Source organism: Durio zibethinus, chromosome 17 (assembly GCF_047325235.1).
Source record: "Durio zibethinus cultivar Kanyao isolate XHJ-2024 chromosome 17, ASM4732523v1, whole genome shotgun sequence".
NCBI classification, from domain to species: domain Eukaryota; kingdom Viridiplantae; phylum Streptophyta; class Magnoliopsida; order Malvales; family Malvaceae; genus Durio; species Durio zibethinus.
In genome coordinates, this window is record NC_143178.1 from 21,305,761 (window position 1) to 21,322,840 (window position 17,080).

At 33.1% G+C, this 17,080-nt stretch overlaps 2 protein-coding genes across 10 annotated transcripts; both read right to left on the reverse strand.

The window, feature by feature from the left end:
* Positions 1–2,753: 2,753 nt before the first annotated feature.
* On the reverse strand, positions 2,754–4,273 carry LOC111289263 (LOB domain-containing protein 27-like). The gene is made up of 2 exons (XM_022880156.2): positions 3,198–4,273; positions 2,754–3,058 (listed from the first exon to the last, which is right to left on the reverse strand). Exons 1-2 carry the CDS (start codon positions 3,989–3,991, stop codon positions 2,956–2,958), a joined length of 897 nt encoding a protein of 298 aa, XP_022735891.2. The 5' UTR covers positions 3,992–4,273; the 3' UTR covers positions 2,754–2,955.
* Positions 4,274–6,222: 1,949 nt separating this feature from the next.
* LOC111283379 (uncharacterized) lies at positions 6,223–15,362 on the reverse strand. Of its 9 annotated transcripts, none has more exons than XM_089746609.1 (16): positions 12,442–15,362; positions 12,228–12,356; positions 11,928–12,119; positions 11,777–11,829; positions 11,377–11,659; positions 11,112–11,235; positions 10,842–11,012; positions 9,501–9,614; positions 8,560–8,756; positions 8,234–8,449; positions 7,831–8,106; positions 7,587–7,734; positions 7,370–7,503; positions 7,133–7,219; positions 6,991–7,050; positions 6,223–6,876 (listed from the first exon to the last, which is right to left on the reverse strand). In XM_089746609.1, the coding sequence occupies exons 1-16, from the start codon at positions 15,043–15,045 to the stop codon at positions 6,874–6,876; spliced, it is 4,791 nt and encodes a 1,596-aa protein (XP_089602735.1). In that variant the 5' UTR covers positions 15,046–15,362; the 3' UTR covers positions 6,223–6,873. The 9 variants fall into 9 exon arrangements, 7 of the variants coding, with proteins under 7 accessions (XP_089602735.1, XP_089602734.1, XP_089602733.1 ...); XM_089746608.1 differs by having other exon boundaries at positions 10,842–11,030; XM_089746607.1 differs by having other exon boundaries at positions 10,824–11,030.
* Between the last annotated feature and the right edge of the window lie 1,718 nt (positions 15,363–17,080).

The window sequence follows — 17,080 nt, forward strand, 5'->3', positions numbered from 1 at the left end:
TTTCTACCAAAAAATTCTCTCGATTTTTTTGTTGCTTTTGTGCTTTATCTGTTTTTTGCTGTTTATAATTTATGTGTCCTCTTTTCCTCTAATTGCTGTTGTGTTATAGGAAAGAGTCCAAATCCAATCAGTGTTTCATTCAAATTTAGATTTTTTTGAAAAATAAAAGTTTTATCTTATCACAAGAGAAATCGTTTTTATCCTAAGAAAATTTTTAGTTAAATTTCAAAATTAACATGAATTATCATAAAAAATTCAATCATCCCATCACCGGTTACTCTCCTACAATCCTATCACAGCCCTTTGATTTTGTCTTTGTTATTTGTTTATTTATTTATTTATTTAAAAAAAACAAATAAGATAACATGAAAACTAAAGATACATTAATAAAATCAAAAATAAATCAATAAAAATCAGATAAAATAAAATTTAAAAAATAACTAATAATAAATAATAATTGAATAATCAACATTAGATATATACAAATGACTAAAGATAAAATCTACGATAAAATTAAAAAAATAAACAAATAAACAAATAAATATAAATAAATATATAAAAATAAAAATAAAATGGGTAATTAAGCTTGGATTAATTTAGGCCTAACTGATTTGGCCCAATTGATTTGAGTCGGTTTACATCCAATTAATTTAAACCCCAACCAAATAGGGTGTCTATAACTCTCACGTAGAAATATATGATCCAGCAACTATGGTAATGGCATTGAATATGGTGCAAATATGTCGCCGTATGTGTTGGTGGCAGACTAAGGTAATCGATGGAAATGAAATGAAGAAATTTTTAGGCAAGACACTACCAGCAAGCTATCAAGGATAATAGCTTGAACTACGATGCAAACGAACTCTAATAAACATTATTCACAAAATAAAATACTTAAATTAAATAAGAATAAGCTTGCACTTTAAGTTCTTTTTAACTTGAACCAAAACCAGAAAAAAGAAAATAATAGAGAATGATTTGAATTCTGCAAGAGATTGAATGTAAAGTAGTTTTAAATTAATGTTAATTGAAGTATTGCCCAATCATACATTTCCATAAATCAACACCTCTTAGATCAAAATCATCACTTTTGGAATAAAGCATCATATTCAATAGAAAGACTTTTTATTTTCCAAAAAAGACATTCTACTGCTTCAAGCAAATTTTTACACAGAATGTAAAATTCTACAAAGAAGTCGACTACCCTCATTACAGAACATCCGACTGCTCTAAGCTTCTTTTCAGAAAAAATGTAAATTCCTTCAGGGTATTCGACTACTTTAGGCAAATTAAATACAGAATGAAATTTTCATAAGGAAATCGATACTCTTCTTGAGCATTCGACTGTCCTTGACAAAATTTCAAACAGACAATGTGATAAACTCGAGTGATCGACTGCCAAAGACAATCGGCTACATACCTCCAAAGACAGTCCGCTACACATACTTATTTTTTACCAAAAATTGACCCAAAAGGCAGTGGCCCAATTTGTTCAATTGAGAGAGCGCAGTCCGATTGCTCTTGCCTAACAGTTGATAGGTCAGTCAATTTCTCGTCTAATTTTATTCCAAGACTATTTTTATACTTCTAAACTTTTTTTTTTAAAACACAAATGCATATACTACACAAATATCATGATGACGACTTGATGTTTGGGGGGTTCAATGATCCTAAAACCTTAAGAATGTTTTGTAGGTCCATTTTAGGATGTTGGATGCATTATTGCCTTTAAGAGAAAATCCCAGATGAATATCATGGCCGAACTCAGGTTCATCATGCTTTATGTCCCAGTTTGTCTTTCTCATTCTTCTTCTAATGTTATGGAATCTATATTTTGACTAAATAGAACTCATTCCAGGTCATTCTATGCAATGACTGATCAGAAAAATGGAACTGCTCCCTTCCATTGGCTATATATCACAATGCCCAAACTCTGGCTCATATAACAACATACTTCAATGATTCTGTTAGTATAGAGGAAGTTGAGGTTATGAAAGTAGTTGAGTGTCGCCATATTAGTTTTGATGGCAATTTTGTTGCCTATTTTCGTTTTAGCCCTACCCCATGATAGTATCTAGTGCCTTCTTTCCGCTTGTTGTATATCCATTTGAAAATTCTACCACCCTCGCATATTCTAAATAAAACCAAAGAAACTGATATTCTTGCTATGGAACTGTTTATTCAAGTGATATTTTCAATCAACTGTATTTATTCAAAGATTCTGTTATAAATGTACCCTACACTATCGTAATGGGACATGATGTCTTCTGTTCTATAAATCATCAAAGTAATAATTCTTAAGCATCTCAAGCAAAATCAATTGTGTGTAGAGATTTAAGTTGAATATAAAAGTACAAAAAATCCAATATTTAACAGCATAACATAATATCATTTTAACAAGTCTTATCACGTGTAGAAGAAGACAAAAACCCATCACATGACAAACTTAAAAGAGATAATAGACCGAGTACTAATAGTTAAGAACAACATTATAAAATTTGAGTTCTAATATCATATTAAATATTTAATTTAAAACTAATTAACTATATATGAAAAGATTTAATTTGAATATAAAACTACAAAAAACTTAATATTTAACAGATATAGGATGACACCATTTGTTATTAAATTAATTTTTTGATTGGGGGACGTAAATGATTATATGTTTCTAATGCCATGACCTTGCAAAGGTGTTCATTTAATAAGCAATTATTGGGAAGTTTCTAAACTTTTTTTAAAAAAAAAAAAAGGAATCGTATAAAAAGGATTCATTAAAGACAAGAAATTAACTCTTATTTGAGCAGTGTGAATACGGAATATAAAATCAAAACGCTATAAAGCAAAAGAAAAAAAGGTCAAAATTGTGGAATGTACTATATATAAGATCTAATTAAGGGGAAAAAATAAAAGAACGGAAGTTGCAGTACTAGGCGTTTTCTGGCTGCTGATAATTGATCAGTTGACACTCGTGAGACTGAAGCAAGCAGCAGCACTCTTCAATTCATTCTCTGCAACATGTTCCATTAATTGTGTCGTGTCTTTTGGAGATTCTTCAGAGCTGCAGCGTTGAAATTCACACCATCAATCGTTGAATCACAAACTAATTATGTAGAAATATTTTTTTTATTTGAGTTCGAGGGAACTTATCATCCATCAATTGTTAATATGAGAGTTAATTAGAAACATATATTAATTACCTGGAGTCGTAAGCCTCTTTGGAATCAATATAAGATTGTCTGTCATCGATGGTATCAAAGAAGGGATGAATTTCATCGTAATCTTGGACAACTTCTTGTTGTACAGCTAGTGGCTGTGAGTTGGGAACCAGCAGCTGAGATTGAATCGCCATTGGGCTGCCATTACTATTGCTGCTGTTATTGTTTGTGGCAAGAAACGGGTGTTGAATCCACAAAGAATTATTTCCCACATTCTCCTTAGAATCCACGTAAGAAGAGCTATAACCAATATTATTCCTAGTAGAGTAAGAGTGTTGCATTGAAACCTGCACATTTGACACGGTGGTGTAAGGCTGATGAGGAACTTGATTGAAGAGAGGGAGGGCATTGGTAGGCGGTGCCATGCCTAGTTCTAGTTGTGAAGGCACGTCGTCAGGCATGGAAGAAATCTGATGCTGTTGGTGATGATGTTGCCTGTACATCTCAAGCTGTGCAAGAACTGCATAAAATTCTTCTTCAAGCAGCTGAATTTGATAATAAAGCTGACGAATGACCCCCAAACATCCATGGACAGGAAACCTGTCTCGAACATTGGCTTGGTATTTGATAGAACGCATGGCCTCAGCATGTTGAGCAGGATCTAAACTCCTTAATATCTTGACAATGTTGCTCACACCAAATAATTTGTGAGCATTCTGGAAAACTTTGGTTTGGTCAGATGGGAAATAAGGAGCAAGAAGACATTCAGGGATGCACTTTCGCCTTTGATACTTGCACGCAGCACAGGCACTGGTGGTGCCACCCTTAAGGGTCATGATTGCATATCTACCAGTATAAAAATGGTCAGAGTCAGACGAGAAGAAGAAGAAGAAGAAGAAGCATTTTGGTGAAAATAAAAATTAGAAAGGAAATGTGATGAAATGGTAGGAAGAGAGAGAGAGAGAGAGAGAGGGGATTGTTGAAACTGAAATGGGTAGCATATTTTGAGCTGAACAGGTCTGATATCAGCGGATTTGCTGGATGTAAAAAAGACTGAGTAAAGGAGAGAGATAGAAGAGAAAAGCGGATTTTTTGGGGAAGTTTTTTTCCTTCGAAGTGTGAGATGGTTAGGGACAAATATTGGAAATCCAGGAGAGTTCTAATTTCAAGGGGCTGTCTATGGATCAACCATCGTACCAACCTCTATGTTTCTATCGTACTTTTAAACCCTGTTGGCTGTTTGCATCCTAAGTTTCGGAGCTTTAATTCAATTTTCTGGTTGCTCACCAAGCCATTTTTCCTTGTTTTGTTAATGCTCACCAAGCCAAGTTTCATAATATATATTTGATTGGTATAACATTATAAGTATACCTGATTAATCTCTCTATTTAAAGCCCTTAATTTCGATCACCTTATTTCATTTATTCAGATGTATCAAATTAATTTTGATCTATAATTATAATAATATTGTAAAAAAAATTATTATTTGACATGAAATAAATATGATATGAAATTGATATATGAATTTTTACTTATTTTATAATAAAATAAATTTTTTTAAAGATAAATTACACATACACTTTCATACACCTTCTATGATTTTATAATTTTCCCACTTGCACTCTTACGAAAAAAATTTTTCTCACTTATAATCTTATAATTTACTTTCATTATTAGGAAGTAATGGTGTCAAAAATCAATTAGATTTTAGTAAAATTATAAATATCCTCATTATTATTTTTAAAACTGTTACTCTCTCATAATAGAAGTAAACCCAGAATTATAAACCGAAAAAACTATTTAAAAAATATAAATAAGAAAATCACAAATCACAAGAGGTATATATGGAGTTTATTATATTTTTTATTGATATTAAAAATAAAAATAAAAATAATATTTAATTAAAAATAATTTATTTTTAAATTTCATAACAACAAAAAAAATTTTCAAAAACTTTACTCATTATAATAAATGATTTCTCTTCATGACGTTATTAATTATCCTTAATTTAACATCAATACCATATGTCAAAATATAAAGTAAAAATAGTGAATCACATATCTATTATGCCTTTGACAATTTATTAAATTAATTATGTTGTTCTTTATTAATTAATATGTTTTTTATTAATAAAATCCTTATTAAGTAAACTTTTCTTAGTAGATACTTTTTAATTGAATAAAATATATTAATTATTTTTTATTTCTTGATCAACTTTAAAGATACAAATAGTGAATCACATATATATTTTTTATAATTTATTAAATTAACTATATGACTCTTCATTAATATACTTTTTTATTAATAAAATCCTTATTAATATACTTTCTATTAAATTAAATATTAACTAATTTTATTTATTTATTAACTTTAAAATTCTTAACAAAGTAAAACTTCCCTAATTGATAATTTTTTATTATATTAAATTTTATCTAATTTATTTTTATTAAAAATAGTTATTCAAATCTTAAAATTTTTTCCATCTTCTCTCCCATGTACAACATTACTAACTAAAATCTGTTGTATAAAAAAATTTATTTATGCCAAGTATAAATGCGTTGGAATTAGCCCTTTCAGCATTTGAATTCCATTTCCGAAACATACAAAAAGAATGATACGAGCATCTGCAATACCAACTCTCATAGAGCATTGATATAATTTCTAGGAATTAATCTTAAATTATAATAAAATATTCAAAATAATAATTGAACATTTTAAAAATCTTTAATATAATACTTAAAACTATAAATTTGTTAAGTGATACTCATCATTATCGTGCTAACTTAAAATGAAAAACAAATTACTCTTGGTTAACAAAATTATATTTCAAGTATTATATTAAAAATTTTTAGTTCTCAATTATCACATTATTAAACATTTTACACTAGTTTAGTGACCTAGCCATTTCCACATTACAAAAATGAGAGCGCAGATGCCGATGCCATTGCATGCAATTTTTTAACATCCACAGACAAATGTCATTGAATGCGAATGGAAACAGCCAACAGGGAGGGAAATTTGGATTGGGAAGAGTAGATAAAGAGTAGCAAGTAATGAAGAATGACAATTTTTGGTTTTAAACCGACAAAAAAATGGCATAAATTCACTATGTAAACCCCATCAGCATCAGGATGACAACAAAATTTTTCTTCAAAAGCTGGAATATCAAAGAGTTGAAGAACTAGGGGTCCTGATTGATCCATACATAACCTATTTAGAATAATGGGGGAAATAATCTTGGAAAGAAAGGAAGAAAAACATCTAGCACAGTTTCTGAATCTAGTAACTTCCCCACTAAAAATTGTTGTATCCTCCTGCCAATGTTCGTTGCAGCATTAAATTCTCCGTCAATGCATTCATGGCCAGCCAATCATATAATTTTTCTGTTTTTTTCCCCCTCAACCAAAGCTACATTATTGGGAAGTTCCAAGAAGAAAAAGTACTGGAGGCAGGAGTACCAAAAAACTAACTTCATGCTCTTCCATTATCCAATTTCCTCAGTTGTAAAGAAAATCTTTTTGTGATCATTTCTTCCCTCAAAAAGACCACTTTCTCCTACATAAGCTCATTGTATCCCAAGCTCTTCCTTTTTATTCACATCCGTGGATTTTCTAACAAAGGAACCAACCATCTCAAACTTCCTTTGGAATCAATTTTTGCATGGTTTTACCGTATAAACTGCGTGGTTGTAAGTTGCAATGTGACTATGAACAACAACTCACTAGAGACAGCAATCAGATGCCAAACCCGTGTTAAGCCCAATGCTATCTGTTGTATTAAATAATATGACAGGATTCAATTAAAATTTTTAATTTACGGCTTCGAAGAAAAGAACCTGTGGTTGCAAGTGGCCCCGCTCACACATTGTAAGAACATCAGCCCAGCCACCAATTACCTGGACATCAAAATTCAGTTTGAAATACCAAGAATAAGGGAATACACTGGATGACATACTTCACAATAGAACACATACTTACCTTGACAGTTTTGTCATCATACATAATCCATCTTTCATGATCGTGACTATAGGCAAAACAATGATAATGTTGCCCATAATAGCAAACCTGAGAGTTTCAGAAAAATATGAAAAAAACAACAAAATCAAACCTTACAAACAATGTGCAATAATCACCTCTTTCTGCATTTTAAATTTTGAATTCAAAAATAAAACTCAAACAAATGCAGAGAGAAAGAGACAGATTGCACATACGTACCACTGACATTAAGTTATGCTTATTTTTTGGATCTAGACCATGATAAAGGACACTAATATCTATTTCAGTATTTAAGGCAGCCAGTGTCGCTGCTATGTCATCAGCACTTTCACATGTATTCTGCCAACCTAGAACTGCAAGACCAAAAAGGATAATGATTTTAAAAGTATAAACCACTGAGTGTCTAAGAATAAATTCATTTAACTTCAAGTACAACCTGTAGTGAAAACATGTGGTGGATTTGAGAGAATGTGATGGATAGAGTTGAACTTCCCACAGCCACCAGCCTCTGAATCACAAGCTAATTGATGGTTCATCTCCACAAAATTTAAAAGCTCATCAAAGGAGCTTTCTGCACACATCACCTGAATGGTAAAGAAAAGTTTGTTAGTAACCAAGAAAAAGAAACTGTTCAACAGGAATTCTAGAAAAAAAAATTTTTTTTCCCAATGGACAAATACCTTCATTGTTCGCAGTGCACTGGCATTTATATTATGAAAGAAAGTAGTGTATTTCAAATGTCTGGACTCCAGACCACAACTGTAGCAATTCATTCGCTCAAAGATATCCATTCCAAAAAGAGAATGCACCATACAAGCACTTTTTGCACAATCCCAAGAGCCTGTGCAGTTGCTGTCCATAGAATCAGCATCAGAAACACTCGAACCAGAAGTAAAAGACTGATGAAGGCAATCAAATATTACAGCCAATACTTCAGAAGCATCGTTCATCTGAGCCTGCAAATTACTACTATTTTTGTCAAAACTTTCCATCATCGACATCCATCTAAAATCATAATTATGGGTAATAATTGGATATCTAACAATTAGGAAAGCCAAGTTATACAATAAAAACTCAACCTACCTCTTGGAAAAAGTTACTATCTGGATATAAGTTCCTAAGGGCTATTCTAAGTGATGACGGGGCAACAGGTTCTCTCCGTGCATCAGTAGATGAAATGTTCAGGGCGGTGAAAATTTCATATAGTGCACAGACGACACATGGATCTCCCACGTGAACATGTTCTGATGTCGATCTCCGCAAGAATTCATCACGAAACCGTCTCAAGTGCCACAACGACTGAGGTTATACCAAAGGCAGCAAATGTTTAGCAAGAGAACATAGAAAGCCAAGTTCAACGCAGGTGGGCTGAAAGTGACCATATATCACTCGTACAAGAAAAAACCAACCTGTATTATAACATTCAGAAAGCAATTGTATTCACCAACTTCATTCTGCAGGCCTGTACCAAACACATCAGCTTCATACAAACCTTCACTGGAGACCTCATTTAGTGAGACACCATGGTTATTTACTAGCAAAGGTACCCTTTTTACTGTTCTCGAACTTGAAGCCAAGGGCAATCTCTGTTGTGCTTGGTATGTGTCTGAAAAATGACATAAACACAGTTAAAAAGCTGCTCAAGTAGCCAATCTACTCAAGGGAAGTGAAAAGAAGGATTTTAACACCAAGTCCATGCTTAAACAATACACCCAGTTTCCCGGCCAAGCTGCAATCAATCATAAAGAAGAATGCTATACAACTGAACATAGAAACTACAGCAATGAATACATATATGACAAACTTTGCAATAATTAGGCAAAAAGTTCGTGTCCAATTTATATAAGTAAAACTTATTTCAGCAAATATTGAAGCATTCATATGAAAATATACATGCAACTATGCAGTAGACTACCAAATACACTGATATACATTCACTAGGGTTGAGCCAAAACTACCAAGTTAAATACTGATGCATAACTAGGCAGTTCATCATCCAAAAATTTCTGTGCATTAGCCAATCAGATTAAGCACTCCAATACTTAACCCTTATAACAAATACCCAGAAAAAGAAAATTTTCCCACGTTTGTCTTAAAACAAACTGCAGAGGAGCAGTACATAGTGAATGCAAAATATTCCTTAAATAGATGAAACCAAAATTGTTTTTTTTTTTTTTCCAATAAAAATTCATAGGTGAAATCATTAAATTACCAGACATGCACTATAATAGTTCTTTTACATTCACCAGTACAACTGACTTGTTTCAAGACACCCAATCCCAAACACAACATTTGTAAGAGTAGCATAACAATAAGAAGCATGCATTAGTAAATGCAGTAAGAACACTACCAAGGCTTTGGCGAACAGCCTTCTTGAGGTCAGCTTGGAACCTTTCTTCATCATCTTCCTCAGCTTGCAGTTGTCTTAAGGTCTTTGTACCTTCCTCTCCAGACATAGAAGCAACTGGTTTCAAAGAAGTACCCATGTCAGCTTAGTTCCCAAAACTTGTACAAGAAAATCAGAAAAACAACTTACCACATAAATACTAATAGTAATACAAATTCGCACCAACATATGGTCTATAACCATCATGGCAAGGTAATCGAAAGAGCATGGTCAATGAATGAATCAGATACAAATCTGAAGGACAAACTGCAAAAACTGATACAAATAGCACACTTTATTCCTTGTATTCTAAAGCTTAACTATGCTTTTCCCCTTTATATGGTATAGATAATATGAAAATGTATGTGGAATGAGTTAACACATAATAATTGCTGTAGTTAACAAAATTAAGCAGGAAATTGTAATTCTCCAAAATAAAACGTGGTATGTGTAATTCTAACACAAACTCACACTGAATTTTGTAATAGTAATACATGGTATTCAGGACAACATTTTGAATAAGCAAAACATAGAGAGGAGAATAAATGACATAATGCAAAGATGCAGACACAAACAACATCCGAAGAGAAACTTCATAGAAAATAAACCAATACCATACGAACAATAACATCAGAATCTGCACAAGAATATACGTGTAGACCTGATATCCAGTAAATTAAAAACCTCCAGCTCAAGCACTATATTGTCAAACCATACTTGTAATGCAGTATCAAAATATCAGTTGCTTCAATATGACATCATGCGGCAGGTGACACAAAGTACATGCAGAAACAAAGAAAGCACTTAAAAGATGTCTAGTTTACTTTTCATATATTAATTTCACATAGACAAGGGATTATGTTATGACATAGCAATTTCTCAAATGCCAGAGTTGTAGTGAGCATGAATTTAGAAAAAGAAGCAAGTGGTATGTAAATGAAAGTTATGATTCCAGTGCACGCATAAATGAATCAAAGAAAATAAATGTTCAACATCAAGACAGTATCATCAAAATCCAGCAATTTGTTTCTACTTTGAAGGCATCCATGTAAAAGTCATATGAAGAAATTAAATAAAATCTCTCCCTTTTTTTCATGTCATTATAAATGAAGTAAGAAAGGAAGTACAATTGACCGCCTCCACAGTTTAAATCTAACCCTCTCCCAATCACCATAGAACCCTTTGTCTATTTTCACACTCTTCTTGGAACCACGTAAACATTAGCACAGAGTTAAGCAATGCAAAATATAACATTCTAGCCCATAAAATGAACAAAGTAAAGTTTACCACTGTCCACAGGCACACCTTCAACACATCTAACTTGCTCTTCCACATTGCCATGAGAGCTTCCAAGTTGAATGTTTTCCTTTTCAGAAGACATGACTTGATACTTATCAAGAAATTTGTTGCTACTCTTATGTCGTCTACCCTTTCTTCCTGTGCGTTGAACATTAGGGAAAAGACCATCCTCTGGGACTGCACCATTAACTAATCCTGCTTAATATGAAAAGATGATGATCTCCAAGTACTATGGCACAAACTAGAAAAATTCACAGACCTTGTAATATTGCTAACCTTGTTTAAATTTCACATGAGTTCCAGAAGTATTAGAAGCCACTGAGACAGCTGAACCATTGGCACTGCTCATCGGTATGCTACCCAAATTGTTTGCGACCCTGTTCCTTAGTGCCAAATGTTCCTGACAAGAAAGTTTATATGGTATTATGATTATCTAATTATGGTTCCTCTATAAATAACAGCATAAAGCACATCTCAGCATAACATTGACCAACTTCCATCTCATCATATTGAAGGAAAGAGTCACCAACAGAATGCTTACCTGAATATCTAGATCACCGGTTTCCAAATAAGTATCATGCAATCTGTCAGCTTCTTTCTCTGCGTATGCTTGATTAGTTTTTTTATTTTGCTCAGCAAGGTGCTTCAGTTTAGCCTCATTCTCAACCTGTCTTTGATACTCCAAAGTCTCTTGAAGCTTTCTTTCCTCTGCTTCAAGCTCGATTTTTCGTTTAAATTCCTCTTCTTGTTGTTTTAAGTTATCACTATTCACAGAAACAACTTCAGAATCTAGATGGTTACCATCAGAAGCAACTGCCAAAGAACTGCAAGAATACATACATTAAAATGCACATTAATACAAGACTACCACTTGTCAAGAGAAGAATACATTAGAATAGATAAATGGGAATATGCAAATGCAGAACAGGAGGAAAACATACACTTGCTCAGCATCCTCATCATTAAGCATATGCTTCTCATTTCCACCAGAAGCCTGAAGCAGTAAGAAAACATTAGACCTGAACCATGGAATATGTAACTTAAGTAACAAAAAGTTGAATATTAGAAAAAAAAAAAAAAAGTAAACCATACCTTTGAATCCTTGGATTTTCTGAACTCCTTGCTCCTTTTCTTATCCTTGCTTTTCTCCTGTGAATGTCTGGAATTATCGCTTCCTCCTCGAACACCTTTCTTAGAGTCCCGTGCAAGCTCTGCTAAAAAAGCTTCTCCCGCAGCTTCAGATTTCTCATTGGCATCTTTCTCGGCCAGATCCTCCAAGTGTGCCTGAATTTAAACATAATAAATAAATAAAGTAAAAGGGCATCTCAAGATATATACATTTGTCTATAAGAAATAGAACATCAAACAAAATTCAACTAGTTTAATACAAACCCTCAAGTACGATTTCACTAAAGGCAACATTATTGATCGATAATCATGTGCAGACACAGGCTCAAGTTTGAGTTCCAACTGCTGCATCCCAGTAACATTTTGCATGATTCGTGCATCAATTTTGCTTAGCTGCTTGACAAAACAGAACAGTTAAGAATGGAAGGTTAAGAATCAATTCATTATATTGAAGTTGTATCTAAAGCAAACAACAGACCTCTACTGATAATTGTTCCTTCTGTCTCTGAATGGCAACTTCTATGCAGGTGTCCACTTGATGCAGATAATCCTTAGCTCTCCAGTCATCATCTTCACCAGATTCCAAGTCACATAACTGAGAAGTCACACCAGCATAAGTACCCTCATAGCCAAATTGATTGACATCCAGTGCTTCTGCTTCTTTTAAAACATTTGATATAGCATCTAACTCAAATCTACTGCTCTCACTCTCAACAAGTCCTTCTCTTCGCTTTCTAAGGACAGATTCATAGCTTTGATGAACAAATTCAGTGGCAGTCTCCCTCTTCTTACCTTCTTCAAGACAGAGATCCTCCAGAGACTGCAATGCTTCCTCATAGCTTATATGGTCACATTTTCTCTCACAAAGACTCTGCAGGTGATAAAATTCCTTCTCCAGCATCTGGAGAATTTCCAGTCCTTGCTGTGATTTCTCTTCTTTCATGCGTATCCATGATGCCAATTGATCCCCACTTGAGGGGCCTGCAAAGATCCAGGATAGCAGAGCATCAGCATCCTGTACAGACCCATTTCCATTGCGACCATTAGCATTTGCCTGCGCAGCATCTTCTATTGCTGCATCAGCCAATAAATGTTGATCCAGGAGGAGACACGAAGCATCTGCATTAAGAACAATCTTCTCTTTAAAGTCAAGAATCTGAGTGGCACCATTCACATTATCCACAAGGGCAGTCTTCTCAGAATATCTAACCAGACCACAAGAATGAGATAAGTCCTGCAAGAATTTAAGGATTTTTCTAAGCTGCGTAGCTCCCAGAAAACAGATGCACATGGGAGTTTGACCAACACCATGATTCAGAAGCTCAGAACCAGAAACCAGACTCTGCAACTCATCCATTGTGAATTGTATCACCTTGGTAAGATGGCTTGCAGCAAGGTACTTATGTCTAATAAGCAGTTCAAATGAAGTGTGAATTCTTTCAAGCAACTTTGCCCTCTCGGCATCATCCACTGTTGGCCAACTATCCACAAGGGGATATGCTACAGAACTCTTATTTCCATCACAATCTTTGCACTCAATGCTAGAAACTTTGTCACAATCATTGCCCTCTAGACTACCACAATTGTAACGATTCCCAAAATTTTCCTTATCAGGAGATAAGCCCCATGCATCTTTGAAGCAATCATTACACTCCTCATTATGGTTCCCTGAGTAAAAATCCTCTGAAAACTCCGAGTCCTGGCATTTAGACCGGTTCCCAATCATTTTAACTGCAGCAGAAATATCAAAAGGATTCCAAGAACAGTTAAGGAGCATCTCTATCCACTCATTGTCAATACTCTGTGGCAAAACGTTCTGCATTTCTGGCACGAGGCTCCCCATATGTTCCTGAACAACATGCTGCATGTAAGACTCTGAATCTGCAAACTTTTCACTACACCTACAACAAACCCAAAACTTCCAAGTCTTATTAACCTCAGCAAATGCTAAAGCCTCCGATAAGACATCACTCACCAATCCATCTTTCAACAAACCAAAATATACCTTGAGATCACTAACCCTAATCCTAAGCAAATCTTTCTTCGAATCAGTACTCATTGAATTCCAAAACGATCTAATCCAATCTTTCCTTTCAGCTGTGGAACTCTTCTTCGTCCTCCTTCTATCTGCTCCTCTTTGTCCACTTCCGGAAGCCAAATCCAGTCCATTCCTCTCTCCCTCTCCTTGCAACAGTGTCGAAGAAGAAGCTGCTTCAGATTTCTGCTGCTGCAACAACCTAGCGGCAGCAACTCTAACCTCAATCTCTTTCCTTCTTTCTTCTGGCGTCTTTGTAGCTTTCTTAATCTCATTAGGCCTTCTCGTTTGCACTAACCTAACCTCCATTGGATCCTCAGTAACTCTCCGAATTGGAATTAATCTAAACTTCTCTTCTCCATTCCCTAAATTCTTCATCCAAGTAGAAATCGAAGCAATATTCGATTTCTGTATCAAAGACCTAAGCTCATTTTGCACGTGCAAAATCCTTGCCTCCGCAGTAGATATTTTCTGTTGACTCTCTTCTTGTAAGCTTTCTTTGGCGGGATCCACCGGATTCTCAATGGCCAACGCGCGTTCGCATTCTTGAACCACTTCTTCGTACTCTTTTCCATCGTTGGCCGCTTCATAAAGTAAATTAGCATAAAAATGAGCAAATTCTATCGAGTTCGGAGATAATTCCACAGCTTTTTTGGCTGAATCGATCGCGTTTTTCAAATGCCGGTGTTTGGCGTTAGGGTCATCGATGATGGACGCCACTTTCACGCAGACCGTGCCTTGAACGCGGTGGATTAGCGCCGCGTGAGCCGAGTTCTCGTGATGAGTGCACGATTCTTTCATCAACCGAAGCGCTTTCGTATGGTTGCCACGTCGGAGAGCCGTTAGGGCTCGCTCGCACTCTACCTTAACCGCCGCATGCGAAGACGAATCATCCGATTCAACGGGAACCGCAAATAGCTCGATTTTCGCATTATTCCCAGTCAGCTCGGCTTCAGCTGAATCGTTAAAAGCACCCATCGGCGTTATGGCAGCCACCGGCGGCGACTGTTTTGAGCGGGGAGCAACGTTTTTCTTTCTGTGCCCCATCTATTTTTTATCTCAATCGAATTATCATAAATAAATCTTTTTTGTCCTTTTTTAAATCGCTTTTTTTCGAGATAAAGAGATTGGAAAGGAGGAAAGGAGTAGAAATGGACTTACTGGGAATGGGAGGGGTAAAGTTGGAAATTAAGAGGGAAAGATAACGGAAAAAGATCGGCGGTGAAATCGAAGCGACTAGCTGAAAGTAGGGGAAGAATCGTTTCGTCTTCTTCTTCTTCTTCTCTTTGTGTGTGTGACAGACGGACAGACAGGCACCTACCCATAGAAGGAAGAGATGGTGAGGCTTTGATTTAAGAGAAGCTAAAATGGAGATTAATCATTTTTAATTTATACTAATAATAATAGCTTTTATACTTTTTTATTATATGCTAAGCCCTACTTTTATTTTTATAATATATAATATATGCTAATAAATTATGTTTGGCTTTTTTCTTGTATTTTTTTGTGAGTTTATTAGGAAACATTAGTGAATGATTAGTGGATAAAAAGATATTTTAGTTATTAATTAATGATGAATGTTTGGGATTACTTACATATGCAAACCACGGAAGTTTGATTAATATTTTGTGAACGAATTTGATTTTTATAATTTTTTTATCATTTATTAATGTTAATAAACAATCACAAATAACATATTAAATTAATTAATTAAATAAACAGATTATAAATATAATAAAATTCATTAATATTTTATTCATTTATATTTTTAATTATTGGATTTAAAGCTAAAATTACTAATGAAACTTTGGTTTAGTGATATGGAGGAAATTTTTAAATTATGAGATTTTATATTTAAATTATATTGTGTATAGATACGGTTTAACTTTATATTGAATTTATGTTATAATTTAGTTTGTTTCTTTGTTTGATTATTCATTAATTTTTTATAGAGTTTATATTTGATCCACTTACTTTATATAATGTCAACCACCTCATTAAGTAGCAAATATTAATTTTTAAAATAAATAATACAAAAAATTAATATTTATTAAAAATTTTGTTCATTAACGAAGAATATAAATTTTTTTAATAAATGAATATAATAATTGTTTATAATTATAATTTATAAATTTATAAATTTATAAAAAAATTGAAATTAAAGGACAGAAAGAATATGAAAAGGAATATTTAAAAGGGAAAAGTGGGAATAAATTAAAATTTTTATTAGAGGGTGAAGGGTTTCACACCAACGAAGGGCAGTTGTGAGTAATTTATGTCTTTAAATTGTGTAAATAAATAAATAAAATAATATCTTCTCTAATACTAATTAAATATAATATTTGATTTTTTTTTTTTTTTGTGTTTATGTTTGACTCCTTATATTCTATTGAATATAAAAAAAATGGTTAAGTAAAAATATTACAAACTGGAAAGATGCTTACGTGTTGTGTCTCAAAATTCTTTTGTTTTTTCGTTTCTATTCATCGTATCTTTTTTGTAAAATTTATCTAAATAAAAAATTTTAAAAATAAAACGTAAAAAAAATTATAATAACAAGTAAATACTGTAATTGGCCTCCTATTCGCAAAAAAATTTATCTAAGAAAAAACTCAAAAAAATTAAAAAAAAAAACTGAAAAAGGGAAAAAGCAAAAAAGCAAAAAAATATATCAAAAGCTCATAGATGGTGTCACATTGACATCGCATATTAAATTTAAAATATTAATTTTTAAAATAAAAATAAAAAATATTTTTATTAATATAATATATATATATGTGTAAAACTAAATAAATATTAAAATATATATTTGTATATATACTTCAAAATTGATTGGGATAAAATATCATAAAGATACTTTCAACTTGATCTCATTTCTTTTAAAAAAATTTAATCCATCTTAATTCAATCTCGATTTAAAAAAAAATTATCTTTTATTGAATTGAGATGAATTAAAATTTGTCAAATACGAATTATTTTAAAATTTAATTAATTGAAACTTTTTGTTATAAAATTTATCTAATAAAAAAGTATAAGGATGCAAAATTCAAATAGGGTGCCACGTGGAACCTTTCATTAGCTT

Excerpts from the sequence above, each read along its gene's own strand:
- LOC111289263 (XM_022880156.2), bottom strand. The coding sequence starts at position 3,991 with ATGACCCTTAAGGGTGGCACCACCAGTGCCTGTGCTGCGTGCAAGTAT. Across the intron at positions 3,059-3,197 it reads AAAGAGGCTTACGACTCCAG|CTCTGAAGAATCTCCAAAAG; the intron begins GTAATTAATATA and ends TCAACGCTGCAG.
- LOC111283379 (XM_022871892.2), bottom strand. The coding sequence starts at position 15,045 with ATGGGGCACAGAAAGAAAAACGTTGCTCCCCGCTCAAAACAGTCGCCG. Across the intron at positions 7,735-7,830 it reads GTGCACTGCGAACAATGAAG|GTGATGTGTGCAGAAAGCTC; the intron begins GTATTTGTCCAT and ends TTTACCATTCAG. Across the intron at positions 7,051-7,132 it reads ATGATGACAAAACTGTCAAG|GTAATTGGTGGCTGGGCTGA; the intron begins GTAAGTATGTGT and ends TTTGATGTCCAG.